This window comes from Lytechinus variegatus, chromosome 4 (genome assembly GCF_018143015.1).
Source record: "Lytechinus variegatus isolate NC3 chromosome 4, Lvar_3.0, whole genome shotgun sequence".
Lineage (NCBI taxonomy): Eukaryota > Metazoa > Echinodermata > Echinoidea > Temnopleuroida > Toxopneustidae > Lytechinus > Lytechinus variegatus.
In genome coordinates this window covers 10,662,020-10,680,160 of record NC_054743.1, presented here as the reverse complement: position 1 = coordinate 10,680,160, position 18,141 = coordinate 10,662,020, and the positions used below count along the sequence as shown (strand labels likewise).

Genomic DNA, 18,141 nt, shown 5'->3' with positions numbered 1-18,141 from the left:
GAAAAGTGACAGAGGTTTTCTTTATCCAATCAAAATAATTCTTAGGTATTCGCAATCTACAGCATTTTCTGCAAAATGTCTTTTTTTGATAGGGTCTATTGTGACGTATATATTTTTTTACAACAATGTGAAGTCGCACCAAACGTTTCGTTTCCCGCACTTGCCCATTGGCTCATGTACAAATGGATTTCCAAAATCATCAAGAAAGGTTCCAAAAACCTCAAAAGTGACAGAACTTAATTTGACTAAAATTGACTGAAAATCATATCATGTTCAAGGTGAGAATCTGCTCTATTCTATTCTGTTTTGATAGATCACCTTGTTGACGCGTTTGGGAGATATCTTAGTAAATCCCTCAAAAACTGCGTATTTTCTATTATTCTCCATAGGGAAATAATTTAACACGCTACGCACTGCAAAAAAGGAGCGCAAACAAATTGATATGAAAACCAAAAAGGACACTTGTATGTCAAAATTGGCTAACAAATATTTTCACCATGAGATTATCATCTGGTTAAGTTGTGTGTTTTGTTTAAAATTCCGAGGAGTTTTTATTATCTTGAAAAAAGCTGTGTATCTAACTGAATTGACGCGAGCGCAGGTTGAAAATTTTTAGTATCTTCGAGCGGCCGATCGGGGAAAATATGGCTGACAAAAAATTCCACCCCCCCTATCGACAAAGACTGGATCCGCCCCTGTATACAAATAGAAACCTTTGTAGTTTGTTGTCTTTCTGAATTTAAAGGGATGGTCCGGGCTGAAAATATTTATATCTAGATAAAAAGAGTAAAATTCACAGAGCAAAATGCTGAAAATATTTCATCAAATCGGATAACAAAGAAGTTATTCAATTCTAAAGTTTACCAGGGGCCGCGGAAAGGTTTTCAAAGTGGAGGGGGCTGAGCCATTTGTCACCCCTTTCTCCGGGGGGCAGTCTAAACATATTGCTGTACGCACACGTGACCCCCCCAAAAAAAAATTACATAAGGTATCAAAAACACCGTTGTTTTTTTTTTTTTACTAAGGGGTACTTTTGAAAGACTGGTACATGGTCAATCGCAGGGTCAAACATATTTAGGGTATTTTTTTTCCAAAGATTTTTTTTTAAAACTAGTCAAACGTGTTTAGGGTATTCCCCCCATTAAGCTTCTCCCCGGGGTTCTGGCGACAGGCTAGCTTGTTTAGGGGCCAAAATGTGTAAATAAAGCCCGCGAAAAGCTTGTTAAGGGGTTATTTTGCTATTTTTGCACACAGAGAAAAACTCGTTGGGCGCCGTATTTGAAATAGTTTGGCCACGCGTGTGTACAGCAATACATTTGGCTGCTCCCCCGGCCTTTCTCCTCCCAATACTAGTACCGTAGTAATCATATCTTTCATCCCGCTGGCATTGCGTATAAACGGGAATATAAGATATAAACCCAAGATATTTGCAGAAAGAATAAATCACCTTGGTCTACAATATTGTCGATGATTTGACTTAATGATTATAATGAAGAAATACTTGTAAAATTCTTTTTCTTCCGTCTCCTTCTTTTCTTCTTCTTCTTCGTTATATTCTTGTACATATCATCTATATGTTTTATTTATTGGTAATAGTAAATTCTGATTTTTTTTTCTTCATTTTTAATATGTAAATAGTATAATCTTACCCGTTATCTTAATTCTGTATATTGAGGACCTCACTGGAAATAAGCTTTCGAGCTTTCGTGGGTCATCCTGTGCCAGAGCTACCTAGTCTCACGCATTATGCGTGAGACTCAAGCATTTTGGACTCTTGTTCATCCCCTCAAATCTCTGTCTCACGCAACTATCACAGCCTATCCCCATTATTATACATTGTACACTTATGTCTGTGATCTCACTCAGATTCACAGAAAATCTCACGCATTATAGCTAGTCTTTGAACTTGGCATCTCTGCTGTGCAAGCACGTTGTTTTTATGCTACTGTATATATGTTATGGTGACTTGCCAAATAAAATCAATCGATCAATCAATAAAAAAAATGGCGTGTGGGTGCCTATCATAGAGATGTATACTAATTATTAAGTATATATATGGTGCCTATGCGTTCTCAACTAAAATTTGCGTAAGCTTCTTGATGAAAGACTATCAATATATATCGCGATATATCGTGAAACATCGTGTCTAGTCTCGAGACTCGGGTCGGTCAAACATGCCTGTTGTGTGCCGTAAATGTGGGGGTCCTGCCATACTAAAGAGGCCGAAAACTGTAAGTTTCATCAGTTTTGTTCTTATTTTGTAATTTGGTTCATATTTATAAGTACGATGCATGCTGTTCAATGGTTGATACTCGTCATTTGATTTCTCAAAGTAGTTACTCCCGACCGGCCCACTCGGGATCTCATTGTGATTGTTGCCGCGTGCGAAGTTTATTCACATAATACCGAATGCACATATCACAACCTCGTGTTGCACTGATTGGAATTGCCCATGGGCCAAATGGCCGGATATAACACATAAATTGTGCAAGATGGATTCGCATCGAGTGCTCCAGTCTCTCTCCACCACGGGCACGCTGCCGATCGAGTGGCCAGGCCCATGGCCCATGCCATCACCACACCCAAAGGTTCATTACATGTCGCCGCGCAAAGAAAAATCCACTCATTCAATGAACAAGGTTATGATATAACCTTGTTCTCAGTTACATCTCCATCTGAGTCCCACTCACACAACATGCGAGGTTAGTAATACTAACCTCGCACAACGCATGTGGTTTCATAGTGGACTTTGACGTTTTCATTCATCACACGAATGTGAGGGAATGAAAAACGCCAAACGTTTCAGTATTTCTCCACTATCGTAATCTCATTTTTTTATTTATGTTTGTATTAAAAGTAAGTTAGAAATTGTTTATAAAAGTGTTTTTATCGCTTACCTCCAAGTCTCAACCAGGATACTCCGTTCGATCCGTCCTTGATACTGCGGTGGAAAGTACGCAAACAACAATCAAAAAGCAATTTTTCGTATCGAACATTCTCAATTCAAGTCGTCAGCGCATAATAGGAAATTGTACCAAAAATCAACAGGTTGCATCTCATGTATATACTTATTGGTAAAGTACGCCATCTTTTGACAAGATGATGATGAAAGTGGATTGAACGAGCAGGATGTCTTGCGAGTTCAGTCGGGAAAGTGGGATGATGAGGCAAGTTTATCGGGGTGCAGACATAGGCGGGGGAGGGGGGGGGGTCGTTTCCCCCTTCATTTGAGGCGGGGGACGTTCCCCCTAAATTGTTGATAACCCTTATTTTGCTTGTCAAAATATTTAGTGGTCCTTCCCTGAATTGTTTTTGCTTCTCAATTTTTTTTTCCTGCGTCCCCCCAAAAATTCAGGCGCCGCCACCTAAAATTTGTGTGGTCCCGCCCTAAAATTTTGGTTGATAACTAATTTTTTTTGCTCTCTAAAAAAAAATTTGGTGGGTCCCTAAATTTTTTTTGCTTTCCGCCGCCTGTAACCCATCCCTTTTTCTTAATTGCATAAACTTTAATTTGAAAATATCCTTCATTTGTTAATGAAGGAAGACATGTTTTAATCGTTGTCTATTTTCTATACATAAAAACATACTTTGGGAAATGATTTTGTTATGGTTTGTCTCCATTTTCAAAAACCATTAATCAGCTTGCAATAATTTAGAGCCTTCCGTAGTTTGCGCAGGATCAAAGTTGGCACGAATAACACAAAGCTTAGCGATAAGTAGCAAATATGACAGAATGAGCCTTTTCAACCAAATGTGCCTAAAATACAGATCTTGCATGATTGAAGTTTCTAATGATTTGTAATAAATCCAGATCGGCTGTGAATAGGGATCAGCTGAATATTAGATTTAGATTTAAATCTTGTTGATTGAAATATATTTTTGAGATTTAAAAGCTAATCCTTAAGATTATAAATAAATTCCATATTCGGCTGGTCACTATTCACAGCCGATCTGGAATAATTTCTAATCGTTTTAAGTATATCTACTTAGCGATTGATCCGATTGAATCAATAAACTTCAATAAACTTCAGCAATGTAATTTTATGTACAGGTGTTTAATTTCTCAAATTCCAGAAAATTTTCGTGATTTCTTTACGCATGTATCAAATATACATCATTTTGATACCCGAAAAAATAACCAAATATATATTCCTAAACACAAAAAGATTATCTTTCAACACAACATCCGTTATTCTGGCCCGAAAATGTGGAATGATCTTCCAGAATACATAAAAAAATCCTTGTCAGCAACTAGCTTAAAATTTAAGATTAAAAAATCAATTTTATCATCCTATGCTTGAATATCCTAATACCTTACATTCCTATTGATCTTAAGTTAACATGAATAATGTGCAAATGTTGCGGCATTATTATTTTTATCTCTCCCTCTCTCCATCATACATTGTTGTACGCTCTACTTGCTAGGTACACGGTAACTCATGCCCGCCCGCCTTCCTGCTCACTTCTCCCTCTCTCGTTTTCTTCCCGTTTTCTTTTCTACTTCTCTTCTCCTTTCCTCGCCCTTCTTATCTTTGTATTGTATTTTGTGTATTGTATATATTTGTCCACAGGCGTATCCCGCCACTAGCATTATGCTTCTAGGGACATACGCCTTCCTCTTTACACATTAAGTTGTTTATATTTATATTCTTTATAGAAATTGATTTGAAGTGTATTCTTGTGAACAATAATGAATGTAACTTTGTAAAATGGAGGAAAATAAATGTTTATTTGAATTGAAAAAAAAAAATAAAAAGAGTGTTACGGACCCCAGTATTTAGAGGGAAAAGCGGACAAGAAGTATGTTGCCGGTTTCACATGAGTCGAGCGCGAACATAAGCTGAAATTTTTACTATACACACTCTTAAAACAAATCACTCAAATTGACTAGACCAGTAGTCATCTGGGTGCAACTGATATGGAAATCACTGATAATCACAGTTTTGACATATATTCTGGTCAGAAATAACTATGTTCTAGTAAAATACGACTAGAACACAGTCAAATTTGACTATAATAACAGTTGCTCCCAGCAGACCCTATTAACCAGTTGACTGATTTGTTTTTAGAGTGCATGAATAGGCACTATCTGACTATACTGACTTGAAAATTAAAGGACTAGTCCACCCAAGCAAAAAGATAATTTGAATAAAAGAGAAAAATCCAAAAAGCATAACACTGAAAATTTCATCGACATCGGATGTAAAACAAGAAAGTTATGACATTTTAAAGTTTCGCTTATTTTTCACAAAACATTGTGCATCTATGCACAATTCAGTGACATGCAAATGAGGCAGTTAATAATGTCCTTCAGCCACAAGTTTGGGTTTATTGTTTGAATTATAGAATATTTCATTGTTTTACATATTTCACAATAGTTAAGGACCAACTTGACTGAAACAATCTAGTATTAAACAATTCCGAGTTCAGGGAGGGATTAAATGCTGTTTCAAAATGATAATGAGGATAATATTTCATATAATAAAATACATGTACATTTGTGAGTGCATGACGTCATCAGTCTCTTCGTTTGCATACTTACTAGGATGTGCATATAATTTATTGAATTGAACCAAAACTACAAAAGTCATAACTTTTTACATCCGATTTTGATGAAATTTTCAGCGTTATGCCCGTTGTTTTTGTTGGGGTGGTTTTTTTTTGTCAAATCGTCAAACTGCGCCTTTATACGATGAAACTCCGAACTCATTAACTTTATTTGAATCTACTTTGAAACCCCAAATCAACCATTTACACACTTTAGATAATATTGTTCACAAAGAAAAAAAGTGAACTAAAAAAAAAAAAGAGTTTCCGTGTGGAGAATTCGTTGTAGATTATATTCTTATTATTTTCATATACTCATAAACACAAACTCTCAAACACACATCATCTCTGAAAAACACACAAACAAATATCTAGGAGGCATAGACACATTCAGTTAACAATGTAACAAACCAAACATAAACAAGTAAAATGTTGTTTGAAATTCATTTGTCCATTTTTACTGTACTTTTTTTTCCGAGCGTTCCAATAGTTATACAATGCATGCATTACTTATTAATGTTATTACATGACTTTGTGTGTAAAAGAAAGATAATAACGACACTTGGAAAATTATATATGAACAAAATGGTAATGTCCCGATTGTTTCGAATTACTTGTGTTAAATTGTGGTCGTTTGTGTGTGTAGGAAGCAAGATGGTCGTGTTAATGTTTGCACAAAAAAGGAGATGGAAAGGGAAATGAAAAATGAAGGGGAAAGGTATAGGAGAGAGAGGAAACAGGAGACCATAAAATAGAAAGAAAATGAAGGAAAGGAAGAGGGGAAAGGGAGAGGGAAAGAAAAATGGAAAGAGCAAGAAACGGGAGGGGAGGGGAAAGGAAAGAAAAGAAGGAAAAGGAAAAGCGAAAAAAAGAAAGGTAACGGGAGAACGAAAATGGGAAAGGGAGAGAGAGGGATAGAGAATGATAAAGGGGACAGGAAAATGTAATTTTTCAGATCTATAGATATTAAGACTAAAATAAAATTGGACTCCCATGTTTTATTTATAAATATCTTTTTCATGATTATAAAGATTCATCGACCCTGTTCTAAGTCTAAATTTTAAAATAAATTTACTGGCGTTTCGTGCTTGAATTCTGGAGGTCATTCCTTTTTTAAAAGTATAGGTAATCTGTCAGACTTTTCAGGTCCGAAATTCAAATGTGAACTCGCATTATATTTTATTTAAATACAGTCCTGTCATCAATATCATAAGCGCAGGCTTCGTGCTGGCATCATTTTTGTGAGTGACATTGATGATGTTCACGATTTTCAAAATGCTTGGAATGTCCATTTGTTGAGGTTAAAATGTCCAAAAGTTCAGCGCTCGCATAATTTGTTAGGTAGATAGGCCTATCCTTTTAATTGTTATATATAGGTGCTTATATAATGTCCAGAATGCAGAATATTGAGTATATCTGTTGGTTCCACTATCTGCCCGTGCGACAAGCATTTATTATTTGGAATCATGAGATTCAAATTTAAAATATGATGAAAAAGTATCGTTAATACTGAATTAAGAAAAAAAACTAAGCTCACGTTTCACGGTCGCATTTTGATCTGTTAGCTTATGATAATAATGGTGACTACGTTAATATCATTTTAGTGGACATATCCACCTTTTGGTGCTTCAAGAAAAATAAACACAACACACAAATAATAGAAAACGATCAAGAATAGAATAGATAGTTACCTATCCCACTCATGAATTCTTATTAACAGTCCCTAAAACGTCTTTTTTACGTGTTAGCTTATTTCCAAATATATATATATATGTTGTACATGTATAGCTTTACACTGTTAAAAAAACCCTGATTTTACAGAAAAATAAAAGAAGATTTTGCAGAAAGCAATACCAGAATCATTCTTTAAATTCATGAAACAGGAATTTTTCTGCAATTTAACAGAACAGGTCTGTTAGAAAAAGGGGAAAAGAGTGTTTTATTTAAGGAAATTTGTAAGATTACACACACCAAATACCAATTTCCTGTAAGATTATGCAATCTGGTAAGATTACAGGTGTTCTCGAGACTCTGCTGCAGGAACTTCTTTTAGTTTAAGGATATTTTCTAACAGTGTACACACATATATATATACAGAGCGTCCCAGAAAAAACGAAACCAAGATTTAGCGATCATTTATCATTACTTAATCATAAATGAAATAGACAAATGACCTACCAATTTAAAGCTTAGAATCTCCTCTTTCATCTGATATTACTTAGATTATTTCTTATTCACGCATGAGTGAGCAAATACAATTTGAAGAAAGGATATCAAAAACTCATTTGGCGGGGGGTATCTGGGTTTCAAAAAGAAAACCACATTTTTGAAAAGTTCAATATCGCCTCTTTAATTTGATACCTAAATTACAAAAAATGGTCAAGAAATAACAAAGTTCTGGTCATTTGAAATAAGGCTTGAATTTTAATAATTTCATAAAATGAAGAGGTTCTCCAGGCTGGCTTTCAAACTCACTCGACACTCTGTTTTGTTGAAGATCAGCCATGCATTACATCTTTTGTTCACCATGCGAAAGCTTCTGGGGAAACCGGTGAAAACACGTTTATCTCATGAAATTATGGAAATACAAGCCTTATTTCAAATGACCAGAACTTTTTTATTTCTTGACCATTTTCTGTAATTTAGGTACCAAATTAAAGAGCAGATATTGAACTTTTCAGAAATGTGGTTTTCTTTTTGAAACCCAGATACCCCCCGCCAAATGAGTTTTTGGTATCCTTTCTTCAAATTGTTTTTGCTCACTCATGCGTGAATAAGAAATAACCTAAGTAATATCAGATGAAAGATGAGATTCTAAGCTTTAAATTGGTAGGTCATTTGTCTATTCTATTTATGATTAAGTTATGATAAATGATCGCTAAATCTCGGTTTCGTTTATTCTGGGACGCACTGTATATATATGTGTTGTACATGTATAGCTTTCAATTCAATTTTTCAATTCTTTTTTTTATTTCATTTCCATTCAAAACATAATACAAAGTAATATAAAACAATACAAATCAAATACAATTTTACAGAAGGGCATTCTTACTTCGTAAAAAAAAAACCAGTATAATATAGAGCATAAATGGATATGGAAATGAGGGGGATCCACTAAAAAGCAAAGCTTGTAAAATTGTGGATCCCCCTTGGAAAAGAAGAAATTATAGTCGATTTACTATATGCGTACATGCATGTATTACAGGAAAGAAAAAGAGAAAAAGAAATCATATTGACGGAAACATAAAAACTGAACAAATGCAAAGCTATTCACACAAAGAGGTCTTCGTTGCAAAGGATATGTTGCGCAAGACAGGAAAAAAAACAGAGAGAGATGATGACAAGACGTAGAAGACAAGACAAAACAAGAGACAGGACAGTACAAGACAACTAGTTTTTAAAAAGGAGTAAAACTAAGAATGGGAAAGGGCTGACCATGAACCAGCTTGATCTGGTGAAATAACAAAGGATATGACTGGACAATATAGATGAAAAAAGATAAAATAAAAGTGAAAAATGTAAGGATTATAATCAAGATAATGAAGTGTTAGTTCCGTTGAGAAGAATTATAGGAATTAAGCAGGATACGTTTGAGTTTACGTTTGAATGAATTCAAGGAGACACTGTCTTTAACATTATTAGCGAGTGAGTTCCAGAATTTAGGACCGTTGAATAGGAATGTATTTTTGGCCAGTAAAGTTCTGTAAAGTGGGATGTGAAGTTCGTCAGAGTGTCTCGTGGGGTAGTTATGATAAAATTGATTTTTAGGGAACATGGCATCAAAAATATGGGGAAGTGCATTATTATTATAACTATACATGAAGTGCCCTAACTGTAGTAAATACAGGTCTTTGACTTTCAACAGTTTACTTTCTAGAAAAAGTGGGTCCGTATGAGAACGGAAACATGTACTATGAATGATACGAAGTGCTTTCTTTTGCAAAAGCAACAATTTATCTAATAAATATTGATGGGTATCACCCCAAATAAGAATCCCATAGTTCAAATAAGGCAAGATTAAGGATGAGTAGAGCATGATTAATGATGTGGAGGGAATGCAAAATTTTAGCCTATTAATAATACCAATATTTCGTGAAATTATTTTGGATATATTTTCAATATGATTTTTCCAAGAAAGTTTACTGTCAACTGTTATTCCAAGAAATTTGGTGTAAGGTACCATTTCTAATGGGGTATTATCAAATATAATGTTCATCGGTAACTTGTCTATGGAATTACTAAATAACATGTATTTTGTTTTGTTAAGGTTCAAAGATAATCGATTGGCTCTTATCCACTCAGTAACATTAATAAATTCAGAATTAATAACATCAACTAAAGTTTGTGGATTCTGATGAGAAAAAAATAAGGTCGAATCATCTGCAAACAAGATAAGGGATAATATTTTGGATGATCTACAGAAATCATTTATATAAATTGTGAAAAGAAGTGGGCCCAATAAGCTACCCTGGGGGACTCCACAGTTAACATATTTCAAATTGGAGTTATGATCTTTAACAAACACGTATTGTTGTCTGTTAAGTAGGTAGCTCCTGAACCACTCCAAGGCCTTCCCTCGCACACCATAGTGAGATATTTTTTTAAGTAGGATTTCATGATTAATGGTATCGAAGGCCTTGGAGTAGTCCAGGAAAATACCCACAAGGTGACTAGATTTGTCTAGAGCATTGACTACTTTGTTGACAAAATTCATCAGGGCATGAGTGGTGTTGTGCTTGTCGCGAAACCCAAATTGAACATCAGATAAAATATTATGCATTGACAAAAATTTTTCTGTTCTGACGTATACTATTCTTTCAAGGATCTTAGAAAATGTGGACAAAAGAGAAATAGGTCGGTAATTACCGACATCCAACTTATCACCTTTTTTAAATAAAGGAATTACCTTGGCTATCTTCATTTGATTTGGTACTGTACCATTTTCTAAGGAAAGGTTGAATATATGCACCAGCGGGGAAACAATAGAATTTATTACGGATTTTAAAATAAAATTATTAATTTCATCAAAGCCAGGGCTTTTTTTATTTTTCAAACCAGATACTATATCAATAACTTCTTGATTATATGTTGGAGCAAAAAATATTGAATTTGGATTAGGCGGGCCGAGAAAGTCCGAAAAACTTTTCGTCGCGGGAGGAATATCTTTAGCTAGATTTACGCCAATGGAAGAGAAATGGTTATTAAAAATATTTGAAAGGTTGTCACCATCATCAACAATGACATTATTAAATCTAATTTTGGAAATACTTGATTTATTATTGGAGAGATTCATGGTCTGTTTTAGAACCTTCCATGTGTTTTGCATGTCGTGTTTATATAGAGCCAACTGCCTCGCAAAGTAATTTTTCTTTTCAATGCGTAATATTTTAGTAAGTGTATTCTTATAAGATGTGTATTTTATTTTTGATTGATCTGTACCTTTCATTTTGAATTTATAAAATAAGTTATTTTTTCTATTAATCGAACGTAAGATAGATGGCGATATCCATGGTGACTTAGAAATCGTTTTGTATGTATTACGCTTATCTTTTTTTAAGGGTATATGCAGGTCTAATTTCTCATTTATTATATTCATAAAAAGGTTAAAGGACGCATTAACATCTACAGAATTGTATACAACTGACCAGTCGACATTATCCAAAGAAGCACCTAGACTGGCTGTATTTTCGTGCGTAGGTCTACGTCTTCGTTGTTGGGAGTGTATCGGTCTAATTGGTCGTCTTAATGAAAAATGAGTAAGAATCGGGAAATGGTCCGTCATGTCAGAAAGTATTATAAAAGAATCGGGAGGAGGGAGAATGTTGCAGAAAATATTGTCAATAAGTGTAGCAGTTTCATTAACTACACGAGTTGGTTTAGAAATCAGAGGCAAGAAGGAGGCCGAAAAAAAAGTTTCAAGAAAATCTTGAGATATATTGTTGTGTTTCAATAAATCAATGTTAAAATCACCTATAAATATTACATCCTTATTAACGAGAGCTGGATTATTTGTTGTTTGGGAAAGGTAAGTTAGAAAGTCATTTGTATTTGAGTTTGGGGGTCTATAAACTACACCAATAATCATATTTTTACTACCAGGAATATTAATTTCAATAAATAGAGATTCTACAGTGGCGTTCATGGAGTTAAGATAATCACAAACCGTATACTCGTAGTCATGTGAAATATAGAACGCTACCCCACCCCCAGGTCTGTCTTCTCGGTTATTCATTACGAAATCATATCCGTTAAGAGAAAATTGATGGTTAGAATCACACGATATCCATGTCTCAGTAAGGCCAATTAAAGAAAAGGGGCATTTTTTAGAATTTGAAGTGTTATTCAAAAGTAACTGAAGTTCATCAAAATGTTTATTTAAACTTCTTATATTAGCATGCATTATGCTGAATGTATCGTCCTTAAAATTTTTTGTAAGATTATTTACCTGATGTTGCGTAATATACTCAGAAGAAGGATTTTGCAATATGTTATGATCCTGTTCAAAATCGAGATCTAATTCTTCCGAAGCTAAATTTATATTATTAGTAACAAAATTATCATAAAATGAAGGATTAATTGGGTTGTTAAGTACAGTATCCTGAGGTCTCAATTCGCTGAAGAGGTCATCATTATCCAATGATGTAAATGGAAGCTGAGGTGTATTGTCTATGCTAAGAAGTCAGTACATATCCGAAAGTGTTGTGTTATGTCCAATAAAGTGTCGGTCATGGTCATATAAGAGGCAGTAAAGCAAAGTAACAAAGTGAGGGGAGAAGGCAAAGAACACAAAACACATATAGAACATGAAGAAGGACGAGGAGGCGCAACACAAAGGATTCTTACGCAAAAACGAGAACGTAGGGCAAAGACCTCTAAGTGTGAACGATGCAAAGTCAGTGAGAACGGAACGATTATCGAAACAGACATTGGCGGAGGAGATAAAGTGAGAAGCTCCAAAATAAAATAAAATGTAGTGAGATACACCTATAAAATAGTACATTCAAATATCAAGATATAATTTCAAAAATGTATAGTGAGTAAAGAATAAAGGAATACGACATACATGGCATGATAATTTAACATATTTGAGCACAAGTCTTCTAATAATCTTTGCATTCTAATAATTGAACAAGAGTACCAATCACCAAATACTCAGAAATTATTTCATAGTTGTGGCAAGAGCGAACAAAAACAAAGTCAATGAGTTGAAAGAAGGGGACATGCCCAACATATTTGAAATGTCAAATGGATAATAGAAAAGGAAGATTGTCATTTAATGTTAATAAAAGTAATTATTAACAAGAGGCAGACATTTCCTTTTCAAGTATTGTGTAAACAAAATGTGGATTATTCAACTTGTAATCCATAGTAAAACTGACAACAAAAAGTGATGCAAGCATGCCTGGCATAGCTTCACACACACACACACACACACACACACACACACACATATATATATATATATATATATATATATATATATATATGTATATATTTATATATATATGTATACATATATATATATATGTATATATATATAGGTCTCCTCATCATGGTTATAAAAAGTGCTAAGAATGTTTTATTTTCAAGTCCTGTTGATTTATTTACTTGAACAATAAAATGTCCAGCTTTTAGAACAGATCTAAAAAAAAAGTTTTCACCTTTGATCATAGATGAGGAAGAAGAAAAAAATAGAAACTAACTAACGAATTACGCGAAACAATTTTTCTTCATTTCAGGGCGACTTTTTACATTTCATCATCGCTGATGGCGCTACAACAGAATATACCACATGACGGCAAAAAAAAACAGAGAGGAAAATAATGCTGGGCGCCTAGAATGCAACTAGCAGTACAACTTGCAAATCGTAAACAAACCGGCTTGTGAATAATATCGCGCGCCCTCTTTAGGCAAAAATTGATATCCACGCTGAGCAGGAGAAATCTACGTGAAGATCACGAAAAATGCTCTTATTTTATTAAACAAAACAGCATAGAGAGTTCAACAAACGATCCATATGGTTCGGTAAGTGTCATAGAATAAATATAATGCTTAGCTACGATGTAAAGTCATAGTTATTTTAGTAAAAAGGGTGTGAAAGATTCGCGTGCACCAGGTGCATATGAATCCTTCACACACGAGACGATTTGAAACCATGAGTGTCTGAGTCCATGATGTGTGGCAAAATAAGGTTGACATGTTTGGCTTATTTTCTCCTTTTAAGTTTTTCTTTTGGACAAATGCTTAATTTTTTACACCGTCCGTTTCCATTACAGGAATACAGCTTTTCATTACATAATATGGCTCTTAAAGGGGAAGTTCACCCTGACAAAAAGTTTATTGTAAATATAGCAGAAAAAATAATAAAAAATATTGCCGAAGGTTTGAGAAAAATTTATCAAATAATTAAAAAGTTATTAGAATTTCAATTATTTGATTTGTGACGTCATATGCGAGCAGCATTCCTACATAGCGAATGGTAAAAAATCAACGAAATGTCATTTTCTCAGAAAATTGAAAATGGTTTTCATTGTAACTTTTGTATATCAATTAGTGCTGTTGTCGGGAACAAAAATCCATGTCAACATGTCACTTAAAAATCAATCCCGACATCGACAATGTCGACATGAAAAAGGGACCGTAATTTAGCCTAGGCTCCCTAACAAAAAAATCATTTGATCGTGGAACATAACACTCTCAATCAAATGTATTCACCTTGACACGAGTGATATCCCCACACTAGATCTAGATCTATATAATACAGGCTCAGTTCGGGAAAACATATTTTCACTAAGCTAGAGTGAATTCACTTTCAAAATCACCGATTTAATCCACATCTTTTTCTGGAGAATCAAGTTTTGTACCACGATCCGGTCTCGAAAGCATTGCGCAATAACACTCGGAGCCAATTTGAGAATCACCAATTACAATAGTGATCATTGCGTATTATACGCTGGTACACATGTGCTGCAAACGCAAGCTCCTCAAACTGACAGTAAAAAATAATGAAAATCGACCGATAATATCAGCATCACTTCCGCGGCGATCCATGCAACGATCTCCAAACGAAGGAAGGGAAGTTTTCTGTGACTTCGTGGTTTGAAATAAGCGCTCAATTGCGGCTGTCACAACTTTGACAAAAACGTTTATGTGAAAAGTAATGCATTGAGGAGCAACGTATTATCAAGCACGGTGAATAGCGATGGGTACATATGGATGGGTACGGTGAATGCTACTACGTACGCTACGCTAGCTAGATCTAGAGCGATCGTCGAGGGACAGCTCGATCAGCGGGCAGGCCGGCCCCACTGCACTCAGGCATGCGCACTGACGTATTTCTGCTGCCGGCAGCTCGCAGGTATTTTTTCATTTAATGTGCCGCTTTATAGTTGAATAAACCTTTTAATCGCGCCACTTACTGTGGATAAAAGCTTCTAACTTTTCAGCTAAGCTTTATACTCGTGACTTTAGGCTAGACCCCTTTTTATTTTATGTTTGCATGTCGATGTGGGTGCGTGCATGTCGACATGTCGGAAACATTGAAAATCCTTCATATGTCGACATCAATGTCGATATGAGGCCTATCGACAACAGCACTAATATCAATAGACAAATCGTTTCACACCCGATCATGAAAAGAAAAAAAAATTAAGTCATCAGGAACCATACAAAATTTGAAATTTCATACATTTTATATTACATAACACATGGGGCAACTGCTCGTTTATGACATCACAAATCCAAAATTTTGAACTCTAATAACTTTCTTACTCTTTAACGGATTTTCCTCAAATCTTCACCAATATTTTTTACTATTTTTTCTGCTATTTTTACAACAAAGTTTTCTTCAGGGTGAACTTCCCCTTTAAGTAAATTTGATTCTTTTAATTATTTTTTCTTTATTAAAAATAGATCTAGTGCTTGAAAAATGAAAATTTTCTTGCTATAGGGCCTATTATTACTTAGTTCCACCAATAGAGGGCGTACACAAAAATATGCCCAAAATTCAAGTTTTTGAATTTGAGTGCTCTGGTTTAAGTTACTAATGAAAATTGAATTGCAACTATAGAAATTACTAATTTTGGCCACAAAAATGATCTTATTTTAATGATTTTTTTAAAGTGTGTGCTCTATACAGCATTGGCATACAATATAGTCCTACCTGTAGATTCCCCACAGGCAGGATGGTTGCAGTGAACCGGTGGAAAAATCAAGCCATAGAAGCCGTGTGTTGTGGACACCAGAAGTGGGATCCCAGCACGCGACCCACTAGTTAGAAAATGTACTGTTGGGCCTGTTGCATGAAAGGGTCTTTTGTAGCCATTCTACGTAAGAACGACATATACATGTAGCTCAACTGTTTCACAAAGCCGATTTGGGCGATATGAAGGATGGTCCTTGGAAAGACACCTCCAGACATGTCCTATGTAGGCATGATCTTTGCACACCGCCCTACACTGTCGGCATTAAGAGAAAATGTGTTATGGCAGGCCACACTGACATATCACCTTTAAACATTTTGGGGGGTCATTTGATTGCACTCTGATGCATTTATCTGGGATGGCGCCAAGTTATTTTTATATTGGGACTGTCATCAATTCACGGGTAATCTATTGATAGGCCCATATTTTTGTTTAATAAAAATATGTTTTTTATTTTCTCACATTTTCTCCCTCTTCCCCACCCTTTTCCAGTTGTTTTTTCTACCAAACTTGAAATATCGAAATGGGCAGCAATCTCTCTGACCCCTCATGCGTTATCATTACAACATGAAAACAAATTTTTCAAAAAGAAATTTTGTATACCGGTAGTAAAGAAAACACTTTTATAATGTTCAGCAAAAAAAACAAAGAAAAAAACGTGATATCGATACAAAACTAAGATGCTACTTAACATGCTAATTCATTTATCTATTTTTATTTTATTTTAATAATCATTATTTTTTGGCTGAGATTACTTTCAATCAATGAAAATTGTTGAATTTCTGCTAACTTAATTGAGATGATGAATGAAGCAACAAACAATCTGCGGTAACAAAATAGCTAATTAGAATATACATTAGGTCTATATAGCTTACGAATCCATCACAGTCATAACAAATGAAGATAAGTTGTATATGAAAGAAAAGGTTGAAGAGTCCATACGAAATGGCGCATTTTAAATAGCTGGGTAAGAATCAGAATATTGAACGAATACAATGTCGAATTTACTTATTTACATTGTAGTACATCAATTTTTATGTTGGACAAGGGCCTCTTTCATTGAAATATCAATGAAAGGTGTCTCTGAAAGGGCACTGTGTTCTAGTCTTCTAGATAAAGGGAAATAATGAAGATTTCGATTTTATGGATCTTTGATTTTTTTTCTTTTTTTTGCCTCATTAAGTAAGTTCCATACATCAATTCTACAATCAGTAATACATAAAAAAATTATTTGATCTCCATTTATTGAAATATATGATTTTATGAAAAGTCATCGTTTTTAAATAAAAGGTTCAGGTGATGATGAAGACTAAATATTTTCTGATAATATCAATATCAAATGATGTCGCGGACTTGGAAGACAAGATGCATGTAGCCATCGTGAAACGGAAAGCGCTGATTTGTCGCCAATCTTCCTATCTCGGAAGAATGGTCCTAGGACGTTCCTACGTACATGTATCACTCTTCTCGTCATGCAACAGGCCCCTGGGCTCCACCCACGAAGCGGGCCGGAGCTCCCTGGTTTACCTTGAATTGAGACTTTGAGTAACGTTAGAGGGCTACATACAGGACTAGGGGGAATATATTTTTTTGGGGGAGGCTCCATTTTTAATTCTTAGCTCATCCGGCCCGAAGGGCAAGATGAGCTTATTGCATGGCGTGTCGTCCGTCCACAATTTCAAAATACTACTACTTCGCCTTTTCAAGTCCGATTTCAATTCTGTTTGCTTTATATGATAGCACTAGGTGGGGCATTCAAATATTCTACACAGAATTTTGAAATTCAATAAATATGCTAATTTATGCGCATTTTTCAAAATTCACAAAAAATGCGACTTCTTTATTTGTTGACCGTTTTTTATTTTTTTGCTTGATCTGGTAGAGCTTCATGGGGTTCACCAAACTTCTACACAGAATTTTGAAATTTTGATAAGAACAATTTTTGTCTCACCTGCGAAGCAAAGTGAGACTATAGGCGCCGCTTTTCCAACGGCGGCGGCGTCAACATCAAATCTTAACCTGAGGTTAAGTTTTTGAAATGACGTCATAACTTAGAAAGTATATGGACCTAGTTAATAAAACTTGGCCATAAGGTTAATCAAGTATTACTGAACATCCTATTACAGTTTCATGTCACATGACCAAGGTCAAAGGTCATTTAGGGTCAATGATCTTAGACCATGTTGGAGGAATCAACATCGAAATCTTAACCTGAGGTTAAGTTTTTGAAATGTCATCATAACTTAGAAAATATATGGACCTAGTTCATGATACTTGGACATAAGGTTAATCAAGTATCACTGAACATCCTGCATGAGTTTCACGTCACATGACCAAGGTCAAAGGTCATTTAGGGTCAATGAACTTTGGCCGAATTGGGGATATCTGTTGA

At 34.9% G+C, this 18,141-nt stretch overlaps 1 protein-coding gene across 1 annotated transcript in view; it reads left to right on the top strand.

Annotated features, from left to right (window-relative positions):
* Nucleotides 1-12,350: 12,350 nt before the first annotated feature.
* Nucleotides 12,351-18,141, top strand: part of LOC121412479 (cytoplasmic tRNA 2-thiolation protein 1-like) — a 43,537-nt gene continuing 37,746 nt past the window's right edge. Inside the window, exon 1 of the mRNA XM_041605292.1 lies at nucleotides 12,351-12,490. Within this exon, the coding sequence (XP_041461226.1) occupies nucleotides 12,351-12,490 (140 nt within the window). The remainder of the gene's footprint in view (nucleotides 12,491-18,141) is intronic.